Genomic DNA, 23,352 nt, shown 5'->3' with positions numbered 1-23,352 from the left:
TTGAAGTGGTTACTTCCCACAATGTGGCAAATTCAAATATCAAATTTCACTGAAAGATGTGTTCACATTTACTATCCAATTCTAAAAAGAAAAAAGAAAAGAAACGTGTGCAAAACCAAAAAATAAAAATAAAAAATAGAAATATGTTAAAGTCTGGAAAAAAAACTTTAATATTACTTTGAAATTGTTTCAATCCATGATATGAGAGTTTTACCACTAAAGCACTTTTTTATTCATTTACCTACAATTCCTCTCTTATCATATCTCTTGCACACCTAATAGATCAAGTAAAGATGATCAATGAAGAATCGAGTAAAATATCACTGTATAAAATATCATAAAATGGAATTGGTAAGGCATGATATAAGAGGGATGTTACACTATTTGTTCATACGTTCATAGTAAAGTCTATAAGCCATGTAGTAATCCAAAAGAGACAATTAATTACAGAAATCAGAAACCCCCGAAGCCTCCTCATAATGTAGCTTTCAAGAGGTGCCACGCTTTCTTCACGAGTTGCCAAATATACAATACAGAAATGCAGTCTCAGCTAGCTAAAACTTGCGTATGATTCTTCATGTTACAATTGAATTGGTAATGGTGATTGGTTGAAGCGAGATAGGCACGTGCTAATCGAATACCCAAATGAACCTGAGACATGGTGGTGAGGTGAAGTTTATCTGGATTCAGACTCAGTCCCTTAGCATCTACACACTTTACGTTAGGCAATGTTATTCCCATTTGAGCAAGCCTCACCTTCTCTATAAATTTCCCTTCCCCTGATGCAAGTGCAACCTGAGTAACAATAGTTTACATACCCACAATTTTTTCATTTTAATCTCCTTCATTAGTGACCATGTCAAATCACAGTTTTTCAATTTGTGCATTAAATATAGGAAGAAATACGATAAAAGATTAATTAGCCACTGTTTCTTATGCTATTTGGTACCAGTTTTATTGTTATATCATATTTTGTCAGCTTTAATACATTACACAATGAAACAAACTGGTATTGATTTTTTGGGTCCATATATAAAGTTTGTACGGATTATAAAAAATAATAAGTTCCTGCAAGTTGGGGGCTGTGGCCCATTTACTGTACTGGTTGGTTGTCATGATAATTGGCAAATCAAATATGAACTGTCATAAATATTTCTTTTGATATTTTTATGTTTTTAAAATTAGAATTTATGTTTGAATTATTATGATCGATTTAACCATAAAAGATTATGATAGTATGCATATAATTTTAAATTTAAATATTATTATTATTATTATTATCATTATAATTTTAAAATAAAATTAACTACTCCATAAAATAAAATAAATTTATAGACAAACTAATTTGTAGAGTTTTTTTTTTGTTAATTTTTTAAAATTCTTATTTTTATAATTTATGACTTAAAACTCTCTTTTTATCCTTTTTTTTTAAAATGTTTATTCAAATAGATCATCGGGCTCGTTTGAAATTCGAATACAGCTGTGCACCGTTTGTCTGCTTTCTAAGAAATTAGGTTAGTTCACAAAAGGCGAAAATCACTATTCAATAAATCTTTTTTAATATGACTTTTTCTTACATGAATCTTCAAATTGAATTTAAGAGCACACAAGATACATCAAAACATTTGTCGCACTCGCACACTCGCATGGATGATCATCCATTCAGATAATCCAATAAAACTGATGGTGTAAAATCAATCAATTAAATTGATTTGATTTTTTAATTGGATTCGATCGAAATTAATTAAATTTAATTTTAGTATTTTAAATTATAGATTTACATTTTATAAATTTGATTAGTTGATAACTTAAGTAATTCTAAAGCGATCATTTGATTGCTTTGGTTTTGTTTATATTTTTTTTCCCTTTAAATTCTCTAAGAAAACAAAGAAACTAATTGAATCTAAGGATTATGCAATTAACGAAAGAAGGTGAAGATAAAATACCTGTATAACAAGTAGAGAGGGAAGGTGAAGATCTGAGCGAAGGTCCATAATAAGCCTCTCCATTCTACCCTTATAAGCCTCAGCATCTTCTTCTCTCACCGTGTCACTCTCCCCTTGGTACCAAACAAGCGCTCTGAGTGCACCACCATCCCCAATTGCGCTCACCGCGCGTTGCACCAACTCATTGTACAACCTCGACCCTCGACTCCACTCTCCAATCTTGGTCCCACCCACGGCGCAAGGGACAAGGCCCACCCACCCAGGCCCACCACCACCCTTCGCAACCTCCTTCGCGAAAGCCATCCCGGGCCCAACGCCACATGTCTTCGCCACGTCGATGTCCGCATGCAGAGGCTCCCGGGCCTCCTCCCACTTCAGGCCCGCACTTAGCCTCAGAATACGCGGGCCGGGCCTGCACTCCGGAGGGACATTGCCGTCCCATTTCCCCCCGACAACGCCACCTCGTCCAGCCATGTTGCTCTGTCCCGCCAGAACGAAAATGTCCCTCGGAACTGAACATAAACCACTCTGGGCTGATAGAAAAATGAACAAAAACCATGACACGACGGAAATCACCGCCATGGTTGATCTGTGTCACGATGCTACTACTGAGTGATGAACTTATAATAAAAGTGCCAAGTAGTGGTGATATTAATTTTTTTTTTTTTTTGGCTTTGCTCGGTGAGTTGATGACACACTTAGGTAAGACGCTAATTTGGTTTCCGGCGGATTTTGATCCTCTGCGGTTATGGATGAGACTGCACGAATCTGGCCCGTTAACAAGTTTATTTGTTTCATCATATACTAAAATTTGAGATTAAATTTATCAAATTTAACGGTTTGATTTAAAACTGCACCTTGTGCTGATTCTTTTGAGACTGTAAATGATCCTGGTCCGTTTCTGGCGTGCTTCATGTGGGGCCCGCAAGGGACTTAGCAACCATGATGAAACATAATGTATGCATCGGAAAATTAATCTTCTGTCTCGAGTGTATATAACGTAACGTCTCTCTAATTCAGGTGTCTCTATTTGATCCATTATAGGTTGCTTCCCTAACTTTTTTTTAATGTTTATTTTTTCATGGTAATTTGACATTGAGATTGATATTTTTATTTGAGAATCTAGTCATAATGATATTCATGTATATTTTTTCTTTCTATTTTCAACACATTTTTTTTATAATATTTATTACGAAGATAATGATATTTTTTAAGACAGGATTTTATTTTATTTTTCTTATACTTTTTGTTGCACAAAAACAAGAGTATTATATACTTATTTTTATAATATTTTTTAATGATTACCTTTACAATCAAAGAACCCGACTAGCATTCAATTAAAATACTAAATATCATTATTCTAGATTTATATTGTGAGACAATGTGTTTTAGATGTTTTAATTTAATTATATGATTAATTATTAGTGTTAATGTTTTAGAACTTTGAAGGTTAAGGAACTTTTGAGTGTTAAATTGACCGTAAATAATTGAGTTACAATTAAGTTAGTTCAGCTTAAGAAAAAACATATAAGATTTTCTTAAGACATGAATCTTATAAGTTCATGTTTTAAGAAATTCTTGAGAGAAGCTAATAAGAAGTTCTCTAAAGCTCAAGTGTTCAATACTATTGGTTGAGTGTTTGTTTTGATAGGAGTTGAGGCTTTCACTTCTTTTGACTTAGTGAAGAGGAAGGAGAAAATTGCTAGTAAGGATGTTTCTGTCCTTTTTTATTTAGGAGCTACCCATTCATTTGTATCTATTGCTTGAGTGAAAAGACTAGGTTTGAGTGTTAGTGCTTTGCATGTTGATTTTCATGTGTTTGTCTACTCTAACTTCTACTTTTGTGGTGATTTCTGACGTTTGTTTGAGGTGTCCAATAGAAGTATATGGTTGTTGTTATAGGGTGAACCTAATTTTTTTTTTCCTTTGGTTGAGTTGGATATAATTTTGGGGATAGATTAGTTGTCTGCCAATCATATCCTTATACATTGTGTCATAAAAGAGTTGATTTTCCTAAAGATTGAAAATGAAGGACTGATAACTGATAAACAAGTGGATGATCTTTTGAGGGAGGGACCCCAATGTTTCATTATCTTATCTACTTTGAGTGTTGAGACTCAAAAATTAATTAGTGCAATTGAGGTGGTCAGAGATTTTCTTAAAGTATTTTTAGATGAAGTGTCGGAGTTTCCTCCTAATATAGAAGTAAAGTTTAGTATTGACTTGGTTTCAGATGTAGGGTCAATGTTAATAGCTCCATATTGGACATCTCCAACTAAGTTGGTTAAATTGAAGAAGCAAGTTGAGGAGCTTTGAAAAATAAATGGTCAAGTTAAGTGTATCTCCGTGGGGTGCACTAACGTTGTTGGTGAAAAAGAAGGATGATGGTGCTCACACTAGTGCAAAAAAGGGTATTTACGTCACCCAATTTACGTCGGAAACAGTAAACACCGACGTTGTAAAAACGCGGTGGCAGTTTCGTAATTAAGTGGAGACTAATTTACGCCGGACCCCCCCTAGTCCGACGTAAATGTGGGAATTAACGTCGCAGTCTCATAGTGCGACGTAAATTTACGTCGGACCACCTCTAGTCCGACGTAAATTTACGTCGGAAACCCCATAGTCCGACGTAAATTTACAAACAACCCCTCTCATTTTCTCTGAATTTCTGAGTCTCCCACTGCGTTTATTGCTACATTCAACGTATCCAAGTCTCTAAGTGTCTGCACGTTGGTCGTTTGAGGTTAGTTTGTTGTCCCCGTAATTATTTTGTATTTTTTTTGCTATTTGTTCCGCTGGAACGGCCCGTTCTCCTTGCAGAACGGGCCGTTCTCCTTGCAGAACGGGCCGTTCTCCTTGCAGAACGGGCCGTTCTCCTTGAAGAACGGGCCGTTCTCCTTGCAGAACGGGTTGTTGTGCAAGCAGTACGGGCCGTTCTGCAAAGAGAACGGCCCGTTCTGCTAGAAATTTGTTGTTGTAATTTTTTGATCTGGAACGGCCCGTTCTAGTTTCAGTACGGGCCGTTCCAGATGCATTAAAGAAGAGACTTTTTTAGGCATTGACCTTTTGTTCCGCTGGAACGGCCCGTTCTCCTTGCAGCACGGGCCGTTCTCCTTGAAGAACGGGTCGTTCTCCTTGCAGAACGGGTTGTTGTGCAAGCAGTACGGGCCGTTCTGCAAAGAGAACGGCCCGTTCTGCTGGAAATTTGTTGTTGTAATTTTTTGATCTGGAACGGCCCGTTCTAGTTTCAGTACGGGCCGTTCCAGATGCATTAAAGAAGAGATTTTTTTAGGCATTGACCTTTAGTTTACCATCGATTTTTTAGGGTTGTAGTTTAGGTTAGAAAATTTATGAATAACTGAGTCAATAGTTAATTTGTGTTAATATATAGATAATGAATCGAAGTTGGATGAATGCAAGTCGCATTAGTCAAGAGTACAGAAATGGAGTTGAAGAGTTCTTACAATTTGCAAGAGAAAATGCAATTTATTTTTTTATTAGTTATTTTGTTGCTATATTATTATTATCTTTTTTACTTTATTTGTCTATTCAGTTAATTCATTGTTTTAATAATGACAGTTTAATTTTTTCAGGATTATGGAGGATTCTGGGTCTGGCAGTGGAAGGAGGGAAGGTAGATCTGTCACCCGATTGTCTGGGTTGACAGCTGGGCGCATTGCCAAGGAGAGGACACCGGTTGAGGTGGATCCTCGTTCTGGAAAGGCATCAGGCCCAAATGCTGCCAAGTTTAAGAGCTATTTGGGAGTCCTAGCTCGACGACATGTTTCTATTATCATTCCATCATGGGATGACGTTCAGGAGGTTGACAAGAACCTCATGTGGCAGGATATTCAGGTATATACTTTCACATCCTTTCAATATTATATAACTAAAATACATTATTTATTATTTGTTGTTATTTTCATAGCAAAATTTTGACATTCCCAACACTGAGGGCATGAGGAGGAAGATGTTATCTGCCCTTGCCACCAGGTGGAGAGACTTCAAGACTTTCTTGACACGGGAGTATGTATTTGGAGAGCGCCAAAATGAGACTCCCTGTCTAAACTACCAGATCACTGATGAGGAGTGAATGCAATTTTGTGCCACTCGATTGGACCCTTCGTGGCAGGTTAGTTATTGATAACTTTTACATTGACACAAATACTTAAGGTACATTTTATTTTATCTCATTTTCTTTTTTGTATTATTGCAGGCTAAAAGAATAGCTGCCCAAGAACGACAGGCCAAGAATGATGCACCCCATCTATTGTCAAGAGAGGGATATGAAAGAAAAAAAAAGCAAATGAAGAAGGCTAAGGCACAGGCAGTAGGGGTTGAGGATGCTGACCGTGTAGAGTCACCTCCCCGCCATGAGATGTGGATAGTAGCCCGGACAAAACCAGATGGGCAAATGACTTCTGAGTCTGCAAGAGTCGTTGCTAGTAAAATAGTAAGTAAAAATATACAAACTAAGACTCTTCATTTCAACTCATTTAATTCATAAGAATTTTTAATCTTCCTTATTGTTGCAGGAGGGTTTAGTTGAGCAGAGCACCCAGGGCTCATTTGTTTCTGATGGTCGGAATGATATCCTCACAACGGCCATAGGAAAGCCAGAGCACGGAGGTCATGTGCGTGGTGTTGGTGGTTCTTGGAGCCACCGAGATTTCTTTGGTGGCCGATCATCGAGGAACACTGTCAACTCTTGCAGTCAAGAGGTTATACAGGAATTGGAGCAGAGATTGAAGATGGAGTTTGAAGAGAAAGTGAAGAATATTGGAAAACAGTTTGAACAGAAGTTTGAACTTTTAGCTCGTTCTCAGCAACAGACTGCAGTTGCTCATGATGGTGTTCGAGTCAGCACTAAAGGGAGTTGTGCTGCTCCAGATCCCTCACCGGATCAGACTCACATTGATGTACCAAACCAGTGTGAGTTATATGTTGAGGATGACCCCCCACGGTTAGTGGCTATTGGCCGAGTATTTGAGGGTGGCTCAACCATCCATGGTGTCCCTCTACAGCCAGACTGGACACGGGTTGTGGTTGACCAAGTTCAAGATGTTGCTGCTCCAGTGCCTTTGCCCAATACAGAGGTTCAACTAGTGGGGCAGGCAACCGGCACATTCTTAGCTTGGCCAAAACGTTTGGTCATGCTGCTTTCGGCACGGGCAAAGGTAATTATATTATTGCTCTTTTAGATTCTTATAATTCTATTATTGTTTAACTAATTTTGATTATTTCTTTAGGATTTTATCAATCGTGGTAAAGAGGTCATGAGAGAACCTCATGTTCATGATGCCAATATCGCAGAAGCTGAGGATGGTCCCATATCTATGCTTCTAATCAAATTACCACGAATAAAGAAGCATCCAATTCAATTGCAGTGGGACATTAGAGTTTTTGGAGTTGATAGCTCTGATGTTCCACTATACATATCTCTGCCTGATGCATTAGAGATTGTTGGGGGAAACTGCATGTTAAATATATCTGTCATACAGTTGTGGGCCATGTAAGTCATATTTTCTTTTATGAGTCTAAATTTACAATAATTACATTTAACTTATAATAATTATTTGTGTTAGGTACATGGATAAATTGAGTGTGGAGCAAGCACAAGCAGAAGTATATGGATTTATTGAGCCTCAATCCATCCAAAAATCAGGAAACACTCAGGTCCAGATCCAACAATATATGCAAACATGGATGAGTGACTCAAGAAAACATATATACATGGCTCCATACATTGACGGGTTAGTTTTTTAATTGGTTTTTTAATCATGGTAATTTTTTAACTGATTTGTTTGTCATACAATGTAGATCCCATTGGCTGTTAATGGTAATCATTCCTAAGGAATATACCGTGGTGTGGTTTTGTTCACTTCATCGAAAACCAAGCCATGAAATTAAAAGCCAATTACATGGGTAACTAAAATTTTTTCATTATGTTTTAAAACTAATTATATATATTGGCTAACATTTGTTTTTATTTCAATTAATTAGAATCGTGTCTAGAGCTAATATATTAAGTGGAAGAGCCAGATCATCAAAGTCATTGCATTTCATATACCCTAAGGTTAGCAAATAAATTCATACAATCAATAATATTTAAATTTATTGACTTTGGAATTAATAGTTATTTGTTTCTCATTTTAGTGTAATAAGCAACAAGACTCGTTTGAATGTGGCTATTACATCATGTATTGGATGAAAGCCATAGTTTCTGCGGGTATTATTGATTCTTGGGCGCAGGTAATTCATATCAAAATTTATTTAACTATATTTACCTTTAGAATAATTAACATTGCATATTAATGACACTTAAATTACCCTTTCAGGTCTTTCAAGATCCATCTCCATTGCCCGAAGATGAGTTGCTCAAGATAAGAGAACAATGGGCAAATTTTTTTCTAAGTTTAGTTAGTTAGATATTATGTTTATAGTTTGATAGTTAGTTAGATATTATGTTTATAGTTTGATAGTTAGTTAGTTTAGTTAGTTAGATAGCATTGACAAACATGTTTTATAGCTTTTTTAGGATAATAGGATTTACATTGTCATAATTTATGTTTTTTAAGATTTATATATTATTTTCTTTTTGTCATTCAATTTTGAAATACAATTTGAATTTCTATTCTGGACTGCCTGGTTTAGAGTTGGTATTCTGGATTATATTTATATGCAGGTGTTGGGTATATCAATTTACAAACGTTTTTAAAAAAAAAACTCCCACAATTTACGTCGGACATGGCTTTGTCCGACGTAAATTTACGTCGGTCCACGCAATGACCGACGTAAATTTACGTCGGACAAAGCCATCTCCGACGTAAAATTGTGGCATGATTTTGCCCCATTTTACGTCGGTTTGGAGAAATCCCCGACGTAAATTTACATCGCCTTTTAGAGGCGACGTAAATTTACGACTCCCGGATTAACGTCGGACCCTTTTCTGACGTAAAAGGGTCAAAATACACGACGTAAAAGACCCTTTCTGTACTAGTGTCAATTGTGTGTTGATTATAGGTAGTTGAATAAATTGACTATTAGATATCCATTACTTAGGATAGATAACTTGATGGATCGATTGAAGGGGGCCTTTGTATTTTCCAAGATTGATATGAGATATAGATACCACCAAATAAGGGTGAAAGAGAGTGATATACCAAAAAATGCTTTTAGGACTAGGTATTGTTATTATGAATATGTTGTGATATTGTTTGGTGTGATAAATGCCCCAATTGTGTTCATGGAGTACACGAACAAGATCTTTAGACTCTTTATAGATAAGTTTGTTGTTATGTTTATAGGTGACATTTTTATCTATTCAAGATCTTTGGAAGAGCATAGGGAGCATTTGAGGTTGGTGTTGGAAGTGTTAAGGGAGAAACAATTGTATGCCAAACTATCTAAGTATGACTTTTAGCTTAGTGAGGTGAAGTTTCTAGGTCACGTGATTTTTGTTGATGAGATTTTTATGGGTCCAACTAAGGTGGAATTTGTGTTGTAGTGGGAGTGAACTCAAATAGTTACATAGATCATGAGTTTTGTTGGGTTGGAGGGTTATTATAGGAGATTCATAGAGATTTCTCTAAAATAGTAATGTCTTTAACTCAGTGTACAAGGAATGATCAACCTTTTATGTGGAAAAATTCCTATGGGAATGTTTCTTGGAATTGAAGAGGAAGTTGACTACTTTTTCAGTATTGGCGTTACCTTACCTTGGTGAATCTTTTGATGTGTTATGTGATGCTTCTAATCAAAGGTTAGGTTGTGTGTTGATGCAAAAAGGGGAGTAATGCTTTATGCTTCAAGGCATTTGAAGATCCTTAAGAGGAATTATCTCACTCATGATCTAGAGTTGACAGTTGTGGTGTTTACCCTAAAGATCTGAAGGCATTATCTTTATGGGACAAAGTTTAATATCTTTAGTGACTATAAGTGTTTGAAATATTTGTTTGAGCAGAAGGAGTTGAATATGAGAAAGAGAATGTAGAAAGAGTTCCTAAAAGACTATGACTTCAAGTTGATGTATAATTCTAGTAAGGCTAATGTGGTATCAGATGTTTTGAGTAGGTAATCCATCTGTATGTCATCTTTAATGATCAAGGAGTTGAAGTTGATTAAAAAATTCAAAGATTTAAATATCTATGAGTTAACTAACATTACTAATGAGTTCTTGGAGCAAGTGAAGGAGAGACATACGCAAGATCTAGATTTATTGAAAACAAAACAATTATTGGGTATAGAGAAAATAATGGGGTTTGAAGTTGGTGGAGATGGAATTTTGAGGTCTAAAGGAAAAATTTGTCTATCCTAATATTCTAAGATAAAAAAAGATGGTTTTAGAAAAAGGATATAAGAGTTGGCTTAATCTGTATCCTAGCATGACTAAGCTGTAGCAAAACCTCAGGAAAATCTTTTGGTGGTTTGGTATGAAGAGAAAGGTGTTGGAGCATGTGGCAGCTTGTATGACTTGTTAAAAAGCCAAAGTGGAGCATCGAAATCGGGTGCCTTACTTTAGATGATGGAGAGTGACAATGGGATAACATTACTATGAATTTCATTGGTGGGTTGTCTAGATTTGTTAGGAATTGTTTTATGTTTTCAAGTTAAATTGACAAGAATTGTTTTGTGTTTTATGCACCTTATACATATATTTTTTTATATGGATTTCCAAGTATTACTGAATGATAACTCTAATGTAGTTGACTTAATTATTTAATTTTGTTGCTTAGTTGCTAAGTTGTAAAGTGTAGTGATCTGTTAAGTCATTACAAAAGTAATAATTCTTTTATCAATGTAAATTTTGTAAAGATATCATATAATTAATTGTGACATGAAAAAAAAGAGGTAATGTCAATCTCGTTTAAAATTAAGTATTATTTTGTTAATCATCTATTTATGTGAAAATTATCAATAAAAATATCATTTATGAAAGGATTATTATTATTATTATTATTTTTTTTTTCTTTGATATTTTTTATTTTACCTATGATGTTTAAATGTTGGATATGGACTTTTATTTTATTTTACTAAAGGTAGTACTTTGAGTAAGTCACATGTTGATTTAAACAAATATTACTCTTTTATTTCATAATAAAAGTGTATTTGACTCAAGTTATTTGTAACTTAATTTTTATTTTTAAGTAAAAGAAACATATTTGTATAAAAATTATTAAAAAAATAAGTAGTGATGATTTATGAAAAATTTGTCTGACATGCCAAAGTTTGGAAAAAGTGTTGGGCCAATTTCATAAAAGTCACAAATGTATTTTTCCCAAATGCGTGGCAAGTTGGGCAAAATTATCTCATTTTATTGATTTATTTTTGTATAATTTTGGACCATTAAGATTGGTTTAGTGGTGAGATATTGAGGTAATATGCATAGAATTTTAGGTTTGCATCTTAGTACGTTCATTATAATTTCGATGGATCAAATTTGTTTTTTTTTTTGCATAATTTTGTAGATTTCTACAAGAAATTTTTTTTTGGATCAAATAAGTTAAATAACCTTTTCAACTAGATGTATATCCCCTTGACTTATTTGACCAATTAAATCAGGCCAATTTAGTTTTATTATTTTTGGAAATCAAAATAAAAAGTCTAACTTAAGCTTAGTCTAATTTAATCCACAAAGTCAATTTTCATAGTTCTAGTTTTTACGAATTATAACTTTTCAATTTTGTATATCATTTTTATATGTAATTTTTTTTAGAAAATATTATTCCCTTTATTTTAAAATAGAAAACAATATTTTAACAACAAAAAATTCATATTAAATAATTTTTTAGTTTTATTTAACTAGGGTTCTTATCTTCTTACATTTTGTAATTGGATTTTTTTTTACATTTTGTAATTGGGTTCTTAGGTGTAAGTTAACGGTTTGTAAACTTGACATTAATTATATGATACTTTTCTATCTCAAAGCATAATAAATAAAGGTTTTTTAAAAATAAAAAACAAATAAATAAAATATCTTAAAACATGTAAATATAAAAAATGACCTGATGCCATGCTTAGATCTAATCATTGTCAATCACAAACTAGATTTACATTTCTCATCAACATCATCACCATCAAAATTACCTCATACACCATGTTACCATCAACATCAACTCATACATATATCATTATTATGCATTTTCATTATTTTTTCATCACATATTATAACATTCATCATTATAACATCTTCGTCGTAACATCATCACCATTGAACCTTAAGCATCATCATACATCATAACATTATACATTATCATTACTAATACTCTCATCATCATCAATTATTATCATCAATAACTAATGTCTCAAATGTTGCACAAAAAATTATTAATTTAAACATCAGCATTTCACATCATAACACACACAACCATCTCATATCACATATTGATGCTTAAAAATACACAAATTATCTCTAATCTTGTGCCATTATGACATCGTGTAGTATAAACACGATATCTAGAGTTATTGCTATGCTATCAAGTTGACCTTCATTTTATTAGAAAGCTACGATAATTGTCTACAACTTTTATGTTTACCTCAAGAGTCAATTTTATTACCTATTATTTTTTAAAATTACAAAACCACAATATTTTAGTCTAATTCTAACAATTTCACATCCACTCACTAATTTGATCATCATCGATGTTCTAGAACTCTTTTTTGGGTGATTCCAACGCTATTGGAAAGATAACATCCAAGGATACAACTTTTATGAATACCAAGAAACTTAAATAGGTCATTTAAAGATCCTCACAAGGCTTATCGTTATAGGCATTACTTATCGTGAATAGGACATGACACTTATCTTCTAACTCATATAACTCGGTCATTTCATAACATTTTTATGTGGTTCTTGGATCTAATATGTAGTCCCAAATATCTAGTTTCCAATCTAACAAATAAAACTCTATTTAGTTAATTACACATATAAAAATCACATAATTGTTGAGTTATGTTTACTAAACATCAATTCATGTCAAATCATCCAATTCACACAAAACTCCCAATTCATATAAACCTCCCAAATTATCACATATCCGTAGTCCTCAAATATTCAACACTTAATAAGGTTTATTTAATCGTTATATGATTTTTAACATGAATTACATAATCTTAATTAATTCTTCAAACACATTCAGTTATAAATCTTAAAGAGGCTTAGGGATCATCTTAATACCCGTACCCCTTATATGTGCCCATAATAAGATATTTTCACTCTTTTTTTTTTTATTTATTTATTTACCTTAGATGACGATCTCCATGGCAACGAGCACATTCTTTATTGTTTGATACTACTCCACAAACTCCTTAGGGTTCTCCTCTTAGGTTTCCTTTATGATGTGTCCTCTAACGTGTCAGTTAGATCGATTGGATTGTAATGTACCATTTTCATTATTGTCTCCCCTATGACGGGTTCTCTACAGACACTCTTAGAGTTTTAGAAAATTGACACATTATTTGACTTAATCCCTCTTTTACTTGTTTTTTTAATAAGACTCTCGGTTGGACTTAAGAGTCTAAACCCAAAGAATCTTCTCTAAGCTACCTCTTAAACTCTTTATTTTAAAATTTTAATAAAAATATCCTTATTTATATTATAAGCTCAAATAAATAAATTAATTAATTAAGCATGTATTATAAATATTATTTAACATCTTTATTTTATTTATATTTTTGAAAAACTGGATGTTACAAATTACAAAGACCCAATTACAATAGTTTGAAAAGATTAAAGATTTAAATATAAATTTTTATAGTTTAGGAAACTATTGAAAAAGTTTAAAAAAAAATCAAGAACAAATTACCCAACTCGATTATAACTAGTTCAACAAAAAAATGTTCAACTCAACTTTATGATGCAACCTAAATTGCTTAAATGTAGTAGGGTTAGAATGAGTTAATCATGTTATTGAATCAATTTTGGCCCACTTAAACTCCTAAATCAATTGATAAAAAAATAATTTTAACTTAATTATTGATCTCAAATTTGAGTTCTTTATATGCAATTAAGTTAAATACTTTGAGAAAATTTTAATCATTCATTATGTTTTTACTCTACGATGTTATTTCCTCTGTAATAAGGAAGAAAATACTTGTATTTTGTACTAAAGATATACAAATTACTTAAAAATCATATCTTTGTAACTTTCAAAATTTTAATGTTAATTATTTGTGTAATTTGTTTATAATTAATATTTACGTATTTTATGTGAAATTAAAACAATCTTGTCATGCCTTGAAAAAAAAAACAATCTTGTCATTTACAAATCTCAAAAATACAAATGTGTGTGATCATATATAGAAGATAGAGGCGAGGGATGAAATTATATGATATAATTTTTTTTATCAATTATTATATAATTCAATAATTTTTAATTGGTTGATGTTTTCTTAAATCTTATTATTAGATTAAAAGTTTCCTTCATTTAGATTATATATATAATTTTATATTAATTTAAAATTAAAAAGTTACAAACACGTGAAAAAATTTCAAGAAACAGAAAGAGTTTCTTTCCGGGAAGAACAACCATCAAATGAAAACAATAAAACAAACAAAAATAGGAAGACAAAGGTTAAGGAAAACAAAAACAGAAATTTCAAGAAATAGATAACAAATAAAAATTAGCAAATATATATATCAAGAAAAACACATACATTATTTAGCAAAATCTTTCACCAACAGGAGTAAATTATGTAAGAGAAGTTCAACACCCTACATTTCTATAGTGAGAAAAACAAACATTCCAATAATGGTGAATTTTTTTTTTACACTCAAATAAATACAACACTCCACCAACACCTTTAATTTGTGTTTATTACTCTTTTATTGTCACATAAATCATTAATTATATCAATCACTTATCTTTCATTTTTCATAGATTCTCTTATGCTTTGTTTGATAAAGAAAGAAGTATGAAAGAAAAATGTAGGATAGCAAGAAATAAAATTGAAGAAAAGATGGACAAAAAAATAAATATATTTTTAAGATATTTGGATTAAAAGAAGTAAGAGAGAAGTAAATAAAAAAATACATTTTTAATGGATCCCACAACTTTTCTAAACATTTTTACAAAATCTCTCTATCTTTGAAGTTTTATTTGTATTTTTACTATAGCCTTCTATCATTTTTTTTCTTCTCTCACTTCTCATCTTTCAAATATTGGTGTGTAAATAATTCAAATCTGGATTAAGAAATCCGATTTGTTTAGAGAAAAAAAATCAAACCAATTCTCTTTGAAAAACCAATTAAGTTACTTAAGAGAGGATTAATTTTATTTGGATCAATTGCTTGAAAAAATATATTCATATATAAGTTGGATAACTACATTGTAACAAATCAATCCAATTTAAAAATATATGATCCATATTTGTTTTTTTAAAAATCCATTTTTAAAAAAAAGTTTGATTAATCAACCCACTTTTATAAAATAAATTGGTTTAATATAGTTTAATTTTTTAAAAAAATTTGATTCATAAACACTGCTACTTCCAAGCAACTAAAAAAAAAAATTAGTTTTTCAAACTTCTCTCATTATTTTTCTACTCAAAATCTATTAAAACAAATAATGGATTTTGGTGTAGAGACCTTTTGGGTATTATCTATGGTATTAAAAAGAAAGTGTTAACATTTCTTTGTTAAAATTATCAAATTTATCATACTTATTCATTTTTTTATACTTTTTTCTTCTCATAATAAATATTATTTTAAAAAATAAATTTTAAAATAAATGTATTTTAATTTGAAAATATAGTATTAATTACTTATTTTTTTTATTTATATCTAATAATAATAATATTAGTTTGAAAGTCGTTGGATTAATTTATTACTATTTATTTATATCTAATAATAATAATAAAGAAGAAGAATATAATTAATTTTTATAAAAATTACTATTTATTTATCAAACTTGTGGAAAAAAATTTAAAATGAACATTTATTATTATATTATAAGACAAATGAAATACTCAATATATTCCTCTTGTATATCATTTTAATTGACACAAATCTTGAAATAAAAATTTAATAAAATTTATATATAAATAAATATATATATATATATATATATATATATATATATATATATTTATGTTAGAGGGACCGAGGTACTTCATGTCTCTAATAGTTACACATAGATAAATATTATAAATTAGGCTAGAAACCTATTTTAGTCCCTTATAATAATTGTTTGTTTCAATTTAGTCTCACTTTTATTTTTTGTCTCAATTTGGTCCCTATAATGTAAATTAAGAAAAATTGTAAAAAAAAATGATATTTTACATAAGAAAAAATATATTTAACTTTTTCATATATAAATTCAAACTAAACTAAATAAGTGAAAATGAATAAGTTTTATTTTTATATCGACTTTAAACATATGTTTTTTATAAATAAAAAATTACATTATTTTAGATTATAGTATCCCTTTTAACCAAAATGATGTTTTATTTGCTCATGAAAATAACAGTAATATAATGTGTGTACAGAGCCATTCTATATGAAAAAATGTTATATCATGTAAGCAAAAGATAGAGAGAATGGGGGTGTGAGGAAGGTTTGTACAATTAGTCATTGAGTTCTAAATTTCACAATTAATACCTAAATAAAAAAACTCAAATTTTATTAATTTGGATTATAAAACATATAAATTAAATTGAATCGAACGAATTAATTTGGTTCAAAAGTGTTAAATTTCACTACACTAAAAGTAATTTTTAATGAAATTTATTTATTCTTTAATGACAATAAAAATAACTAATATTCACAGGAAATTAAAGTAAAGTCGGTGTTTCTGGAGTCAGTAAAAGTGTTTAGGGACTGTTGGTAAAACTTCTTTTTATTGCCGGAAAAACTAAGTATTTCTAGCGGCAATTCCCGAGGCAATTTCAATGGCCACTAAAAAAAGTTTTTCACTTATTTTGTCAACGTTTTATTCACCTTTATAAACGCCGTTAAAATCCCATTTATCGCGAAGGAAAATTGATCTTTAGAAAGCAAACATGATTATGGTTGAATGCTGCCTTACTCTTCACGGCTGATATATGGTTATATACGAGAGAAAAAAAAATGATTTAAACATCTTATCTTGCAAAAAGGGCAAAATAAGGAATTTATAAAAGTAAAATAAAAGAAACACTCATCTATCTAAATTTTAATGTGTTGTGGATGGGAGTTATGTTGTAAATTTAGGAGTTCTCAAACAAATGTCTTTAGTTAAATATCATCTATTTTGAACTTAAACTCTCGTGATTTTATTTTTGATGATTACTCAAAAGATAAAAAATTGTGTATATATAAATTCATGTTCATCATCTTATTTAAATGATATGATATTTTAATTATATCATAACAATTCATCCCTCAAACACAGTACCATGGTTTAACCCTATTGCAACAAAAGTTATTAGTTCATAATGGTGACTCATAGAATTCAGTCACACTTTAAGTATTTGTATAAACGCTCTATCGTTAACTCACGATAGTGGGATATGTTTCCTAATCCTGCATATTATCAGGAAGACTCTCTTATTTCATATATGAACCCATCATTATGAAAACTTTCAACACAAATGATCTTATATCTAAATTTACCTATCAACCATCATACTTACCAAGTTGGTTACCTAGTCGAAATCAGTAACTCTAATATCACTTGTTATGCATTAGGAGTTTCCATACACACAAGTCTTTCTAATGATAAGATATTGTCTATTTTTGGTCGTAACTCTAATAATTTTACTTTTGACCATCATCAAAAAAATCTCTTATTAATAGAAACTTTATGTGTATAAAAACTCATGTATATCCTCTTATTTAAATGATATAAGACTTTAATTATATTCTAACATAATGACTTGGATATTAAACTAAACCTTAAAATTATTAGTACTGACTATTTATTCTTTAAAATTATATAAAAAAATAGTATTATTGTTGTCTAAGAAAGTCATTAAAGTTACTTAATAATGTTGTTTTAATTTTACTAATTAACAGTCCTTTTTTTCTTTGAAATTACAAAAATAAAGATTAAAAAATTATGTTTCATAGTTTGAGAAACTAGAGTGACAAAAATAATAATGTCATAAAATAGTCATGCGTATGTATTCTTATAAGAATATCGTATCTTTATGAGACAAACAATAATTATGAAGCATGAGCTTTCGAAATCCATAATTATGAAATTTATGTATCTACTCAATGCTCACTTACCTGTACCATAACATTCTCACATAAACTTACAAATTCTTCACCTCTTCCTCACTTCTAACCCAACCAAATACTTTAATTTTCAACAGCAAATTCCTTCACATTTTCATCATAATCAAGTATTTCACGACCATTCTCAAAGCTGTGAAGCCACTGCAGTATCCTCACGGTAGCCATCTTACTGAGCTCCTCCATTGCTTGGTTTACTACTTCCATTATCTTTGACTTATCAAGTCCGAAAATTTCAGCGTAAAAATCCAAAGTGCTTTTATTCTCTTGGTCATGGCCAGAAGAACATGAAGGGGACATTGTTCTTGGTGCGTATTTCCCTGAAGCTACTTGGAGCTTCTCTACCTACACGTGTTGATAGATAGTCTAAATAGTATAAATCTTCAATATTAGTTTTTCTTTATATATCAAGGTAATAAGGAAAATAATAACGTAAACATTAAACCTCAGCTTTGAGTATGGCATTTTCAATACACATGTTCAGTTGTTCTTCGATGTTGCCTTGGGGCAAGGCCAAATTGCTTGCTTAGTTGTTGCCTTTGCTTTTCATGAGGATATGTTGACTCTTTAAAAAAAAACCTGCAACATTACATTCATGTTAGCTTTTCTCACGATTTACGTTTCGCTACAAGAAAGCATCAAGTTTGATATGCAGAGTGGTCCAACAAACAAGGTTCAATAATGCAAACACAATAGACCTATAACACAAAATAATCAAGTGGAAACAAGGCTAATAAAAGTGGTTTACATTGGCACAAGATATCAATCAAAGAAATAAAGTAAAAGCAGTTCAAAAAGAAAATTTTTAATTAAGCTTTGCATGTCATCATCCTTTTTATAATGCACATTGGTCATTCATATTAAATCAATGATAATAGTCTTTAAATTACGACTCACCAAATATGCAAACATTAATATACGAGTCTACATAAAATAGAGATCATATTTTTATATATTGTTGCTTCCAATTCTCTCGTCTTCTTAACAATGTGCCAATCCTATGATATTTCTTCCTCCTCATGAGATGTATTTTCATTGCTATGAACATGGAATAACTAACTTCAAATAATTAGTAAACTTGTTAATATTGTTATGGGCATGCTACTTCACTCCTCCAAAGGTAATAAACGAGGTACTGTATATAGTGTATCTTGCAGATATATTAGCATGGAGAAGTACACATTGAGGTATTTAAGGGTTAGTGAATTTCATAGAGATAGAAATTGTGCTATTCAAGATTTTTATCTAATGGAAGTATTTATATGTATTTACATGAATTGATTTTATTCAATTTGTGTTTTGAAACAAATTACTAAATTAAAATCATAAATGGTTTAACAAAATAAGAAAATAGATGAACAAAACAAAAGATTTAAAGTTATGATGATTTTTTTTACACAAAATTATTAAGGTCAATGACTTCCTAACTTGAATGTATTTCAGGTTGCATTGACAAAGTTTTAAAGTTGAACTAATTTTTAAAAAATAATATTTCACAATATAAATTTTGTTTCTAAAATATTTTACATTATATTTGAAGTGTCTGACTAAGGAAATGCACAAACCCGAATGATTCTCCTAACAAATTTTCAGCACAAAGAATAGGACTACACATTTGATATCTAGAGATGCTAACTCTTTTATTTTAGAAAATTTAATATTTAGTTGGATATGCTACATCTTAAATGTTCTTTTACATATTACTAAAGTATGGATGTTACATCTTAATCAGGAGTTCTTTTGGATGTCCTTCTTAACTAAGGGTTATTTTTTGGATTTTACTTCTATTAGAGGTTCTATTGGATGACTTGTTTACTCATATATTAAATTTGTGGGTTGCTTGTTTCTTTTAATTTTATTTTGGAATATTTATCTAACTTGAACACTTTTAAGCAAAAACATAGAAATTTTAAAATATTAAACACGGGTAAAATTAAATAGGTAAATTAAAATAAAGATTTTAAAATATGGCATATTAGATATTACGTTAATTAATGGGAGTTTAAAGTCGTAGGTTAAATACATGTATTACAAAAACAATTGGTATTAAATATGACCTTAATGGGGGTTCAAATTTGTGGGTACGTAAAAGTATAGGGATTTTATAAACTATAGATACTGATTATGGTGTTAGCGAGGGTCTAAAGTCGTGAGTAAAATACACAGGTTTTGCTTATAGTGTGTACGGGGTTGAAAGTTGCAGGTAAAATACAAGAGTTACATAAACTGCAATTCGTGAATATGGCGTTAACAAGGGTTTCAAAACTTTAGGCAAGCCTTGCATTTTTTAGGATTGGCTTAAAACGTCTGTATATTGCTAGCCAAGGATGCCTTCCCTACAGAAAAAACAATCGCCGGAAATGCATTTACCTGGGGTTTAAACCATTGGTAATACCAAAAATAATTCCTGTAACTCCATATTTTCTTGTAGTGTGTATTTATCGTAATTACACAATAACATGCTTCCATTACACCAATTTGACATTTCATCAGACAATAAGTACTGGACAACGCAAGTGATTTTAGACTTAAGCATTAAATATTTAAATGTAAAAAAATAAGAATCAATCAGAAAAGAGAAACACAATTTTAATTAAGAATAGAAATAAAATGATTCAATACACAATTGGAATACCTGCTCGTCATCTCCAATCTCTTCAACAACTGCACCACAAACCAAACTTTAGAATTCTAGATAACCAATTTGAGATAGCAATTGAATAATCCAAAAATACCCCAATTTTGAAGAAGGTTCAACATTTCAGAAAATTTGCATTCATTGGTAGATTAAAGAAAGAGCAATGATGAGACAATACCTACTCAATTTTTTTCCTTTTCTGATTTTTTCGTTAGAGAGAGTGAAAGAAAGATAAACTTCAGAAGAAACCTTTGCGGTGAAAGAAAACTTCCATGGTCAATAAGAAATGGTGGTGGGGGTGATCATTGGTCGATTCCGGTCGGATTCGAGCCAAAAATGTCCAATCCGACTAAAATCGGCCATTAGTTTTTTTAAACCATTTTGCAACCATGAAAACCTTCGGGTTATCTGAATTTTGATTTATCGGGTGACGAGATTTGACGGTGAGTTTGGTGTAACAATGCAAGAGACGGTAAATGAGACTATTGTTAATGAAGGAAATAAGGAGCACGGGAAAGACAAGCTGAGGTCAGATGGGGGTCCAGACCCAAAACAATTAATAGCAAGCTCAAGGATTACTATTGGCTCAAAGAATAATATAAAAGAGATGGTTAGAGGAAAGAGAATGTGTGGAGAAAATTGAATTGTGATCCTTTCTCTCTCAGGATCTTCTATCATTTTTTTCTTTCTGCTTCATTTTGTTTTGCATTTTTGTTTTTGGGTACATTTCCAAAACTGCATTATTCCTTTCAATTTCATCATGACTTTGTACTGGAAGTTTCTATAATGGATGAGGAATTACAATACCCTTAATTATGTCTACTGTTCCATTATTATCTCTATTGCTCTGTTTTGGCTTTTCCTTACATTGGTGCTTTCATTACTTCATGGCGGAAAACACACGCATGAAAGAGCTTGCGGCGGATGTCAAGAGGATTTTGTGTTGAGCTTGGGAGAGCTTAAAAGAGTTTTGATGATCACAACATGAGAACAACAACTTGGAGCACAAAAACAAAGTCAAAGAAGTGTCAAGAAAATGCTATGAGTTGGAGCTATGTAATAGAACTTAGGATATAAATTGTTGTGAATATGTTTCTATAGTTTTGTGTGCTTGGTATGCTTTGTGCATAATCAAATCTTATCTAAACTAAGTAGAGAGTATATGATGATGAGTTAAGAACATTGGAAAGTTATTTTGAGTCTTAAAATGAAGTTTTAAGAACTAACTCAAAATAATCGATTATTGTTAAATATAATCGATTATTTCAGCAAATAGGCTAAGTGGAATGCCTTGCTGTAATAATCGATTATTTGCCAAAATAATCGATTATCCCAGGAACAACTCTCTGGAATAATCGATTATCCAGCAAAATAATCGATTGTATTGTTCTTGGTTGATTTCCAGAAAACCTGAAGAACAAAATAATCGATTATTCTTTAAAATAATCGATTATCTGTGTCTGAAACTTTTATAAATAGTTTGAACTTTGAGAAACTTAAGATATGAGTTAGAAATGATAATCAATTTGTGAAAAACGTTTTTGTGAGTCTTTGTGACATCTTGGAGAAGTTTTCTTTGTGAAATCCAAGAGTGAAAACGTTTGTGAAAAGCTTTGTTAGAAAATCATCATCATCATAATCTTGAAAGGGGAAGATAAAGATTTGTTCAAGAATTCCAGGTGAATTCGTTCCTTTTATTCTTTGTGAATCTTTGTTGAAAATCTTGAGAAGGGTTTCTCAAGTAATAAGATTTCTTGTAGTGGGTTCTACAAGGGGTGCTTTCTTGGGGTCAAGAAAGTGGTTATCTTTAGTATAGAAGTATATGCATGTGTGTTTGCTTGTAAACCTTCTTGATTAAAGATAGTGGAACAAATCTTAATCAGGTGTTGATTAAGGACTGGATGTAGGTCACATGTGGAGTGGCTGAACCAGTATAAAAGACTTGTGCAATCTTCTTCTATCCTATCTCTTACTTTAAGTAATTGCTTAATTGAATATTAAAGAAGATAAAGCTTGATTAACAAGTGTATGTGAATCTTGATGGTTTAAATCTGTAATTGAACATTATTGTTGAACCTCATTATGTTGTAATCAAGTGGGCATATTGCATTCATATTTTCATAACAAGTCTTTAGAAAAGCTTCATTTGGAAATTCAGTCATAGAAAAGTTTTAAGTGAAATAAAGATCCTAGAAACTCTGATAAATTTTTAAAGGGTTATAGAATCCAATTCACCCCCCCCCCTCTTGGATTGTGTCATTCTTTTCTATCATTTTGGAGATCATGGAATCACGTGATAAGGAGTACTCTGCTCATTTTGAAACGTTAGAAACAACATTGGAACTGGTCCTCAAACAACAACCAAGTGCAGATAATGGTTCAACTAGTAATGTGCAGACCCAACCATTCCAGGTTAGAAGCGTTAAGCTCGACTTTCCTAGATTCGATGGTTTTGATGTGCTGCAATGGATATTCAAGTTTGAACAGTTTTTTAGCTATTATAAAACCCCTGATGATCAACATTTACTGATTTCTTTGATCCATTTGGATAAAGA

The 23,352-nt window shown here is 31.2% G+C and overlaps 2 protein-coding genes and 1 long non-coding RNA gene across 4 annotated transcripts; 1 reads left to right on the top strand and 2 right to left on the bottom strand.

Annotated features, from left to right (window-relative positions):
* Positions 1 to 306: 306 nt before the first annotated feature.
* Positions 307 to 2,756, bottom strand: LOC109816965 (putative carbohydrate esterase At4g34215). The gene is made up of 2 exons (XM_020382142.3): positions 1,947 to 2,756; positions 307 to 795 (listed from the first exon to the last, which is right to left on the bottom strand). Exons 1-2 carry the CDS (start codon positions 2,526 to 2,528, stop codon positions 547 to 549), a joined length of 831 nt encoding a protein of 276 aa, XP_020237731.1. The 5' UTR covers positions 2,529 to 2,756; the 3' UTR covers positions 307 to 546.
* A 2,482-nt stretch (positions 2,757 to 5,238) lies between these two features.
* LOC145951876 (uncharacterized) lies at positions 5,239 to 8,868 on the top strand. Of its 2 annotated transcripts, XR_014429815.1 has the most exons (4): positions 5,239 to 5,801; positions 5,875 to 6,399; positions 6,482 to 8,198; positions 8,285 to 8,868. XR_014429815.1 is itself a non-coding variant. In XM_083064029.1 (3 exons), the coding sequence occupies exons 2-3, from the start codon at positions 6,253 to 6,255 to the stop codon at positions 7,145 to 7,147; spliced, it is 813 nt and encodes a 270-aa protein (XP_082920155.1). In that variant the 5' UTR covers positions 5,239 to 5,801; positions 5,875 to 6,252; the 3' UTR covers positions 7,148 to 8,868. The 2 variants fall into 2 exon arrangements, 1 of the variants encoding a protein (XP_082920155.1); XM_083064029.1 differs by having other exon boundaries at positions 6,482 to 8,868.
* A 9,138-nt stretch (positions 8,869 to 18,006) lies between these two features.
* LOC114917103 (uncharacterized) lies at positions 18,007 to 23,051 on the bottom strand. Its single transcript, XR_003805854.2, has 4 exons — positions 20,976 to 23,051; positions 20,795 to 20,823; positions 18,605 to 18,738; positions 18,007 to 18,504 (listed from the first exon to the last, which is right to left on the bottom strand). It is a non-coding gene; the product is annotated as an uncharacterized LOC114917103 (long non-coding RNA).
* Positions 23,052 to 23,352: the final 301 nt, after the last annotated feature.

This window comes from Cajanus cajan, chromosome 9 (assembly GCF_000230855.2).
Source record: "Cajanus cajan strain Asha chromosome 9, NIPB_CcT2T_4, whole genome shotgun sequence".
Classification (NCBI taxonomy): domain Eukaryota; kingdom Viridiplantae; phylum Streptophyta; class Magnoliopsida; order Fabales; family Fabaceae; genus Cajanus; species Cajanus cajan.
The sequence above is the reverse complement of the archived record's forward strand: the minus strand, read 5'-3'. Positions and strand labels throughout refer to the sequence as shown.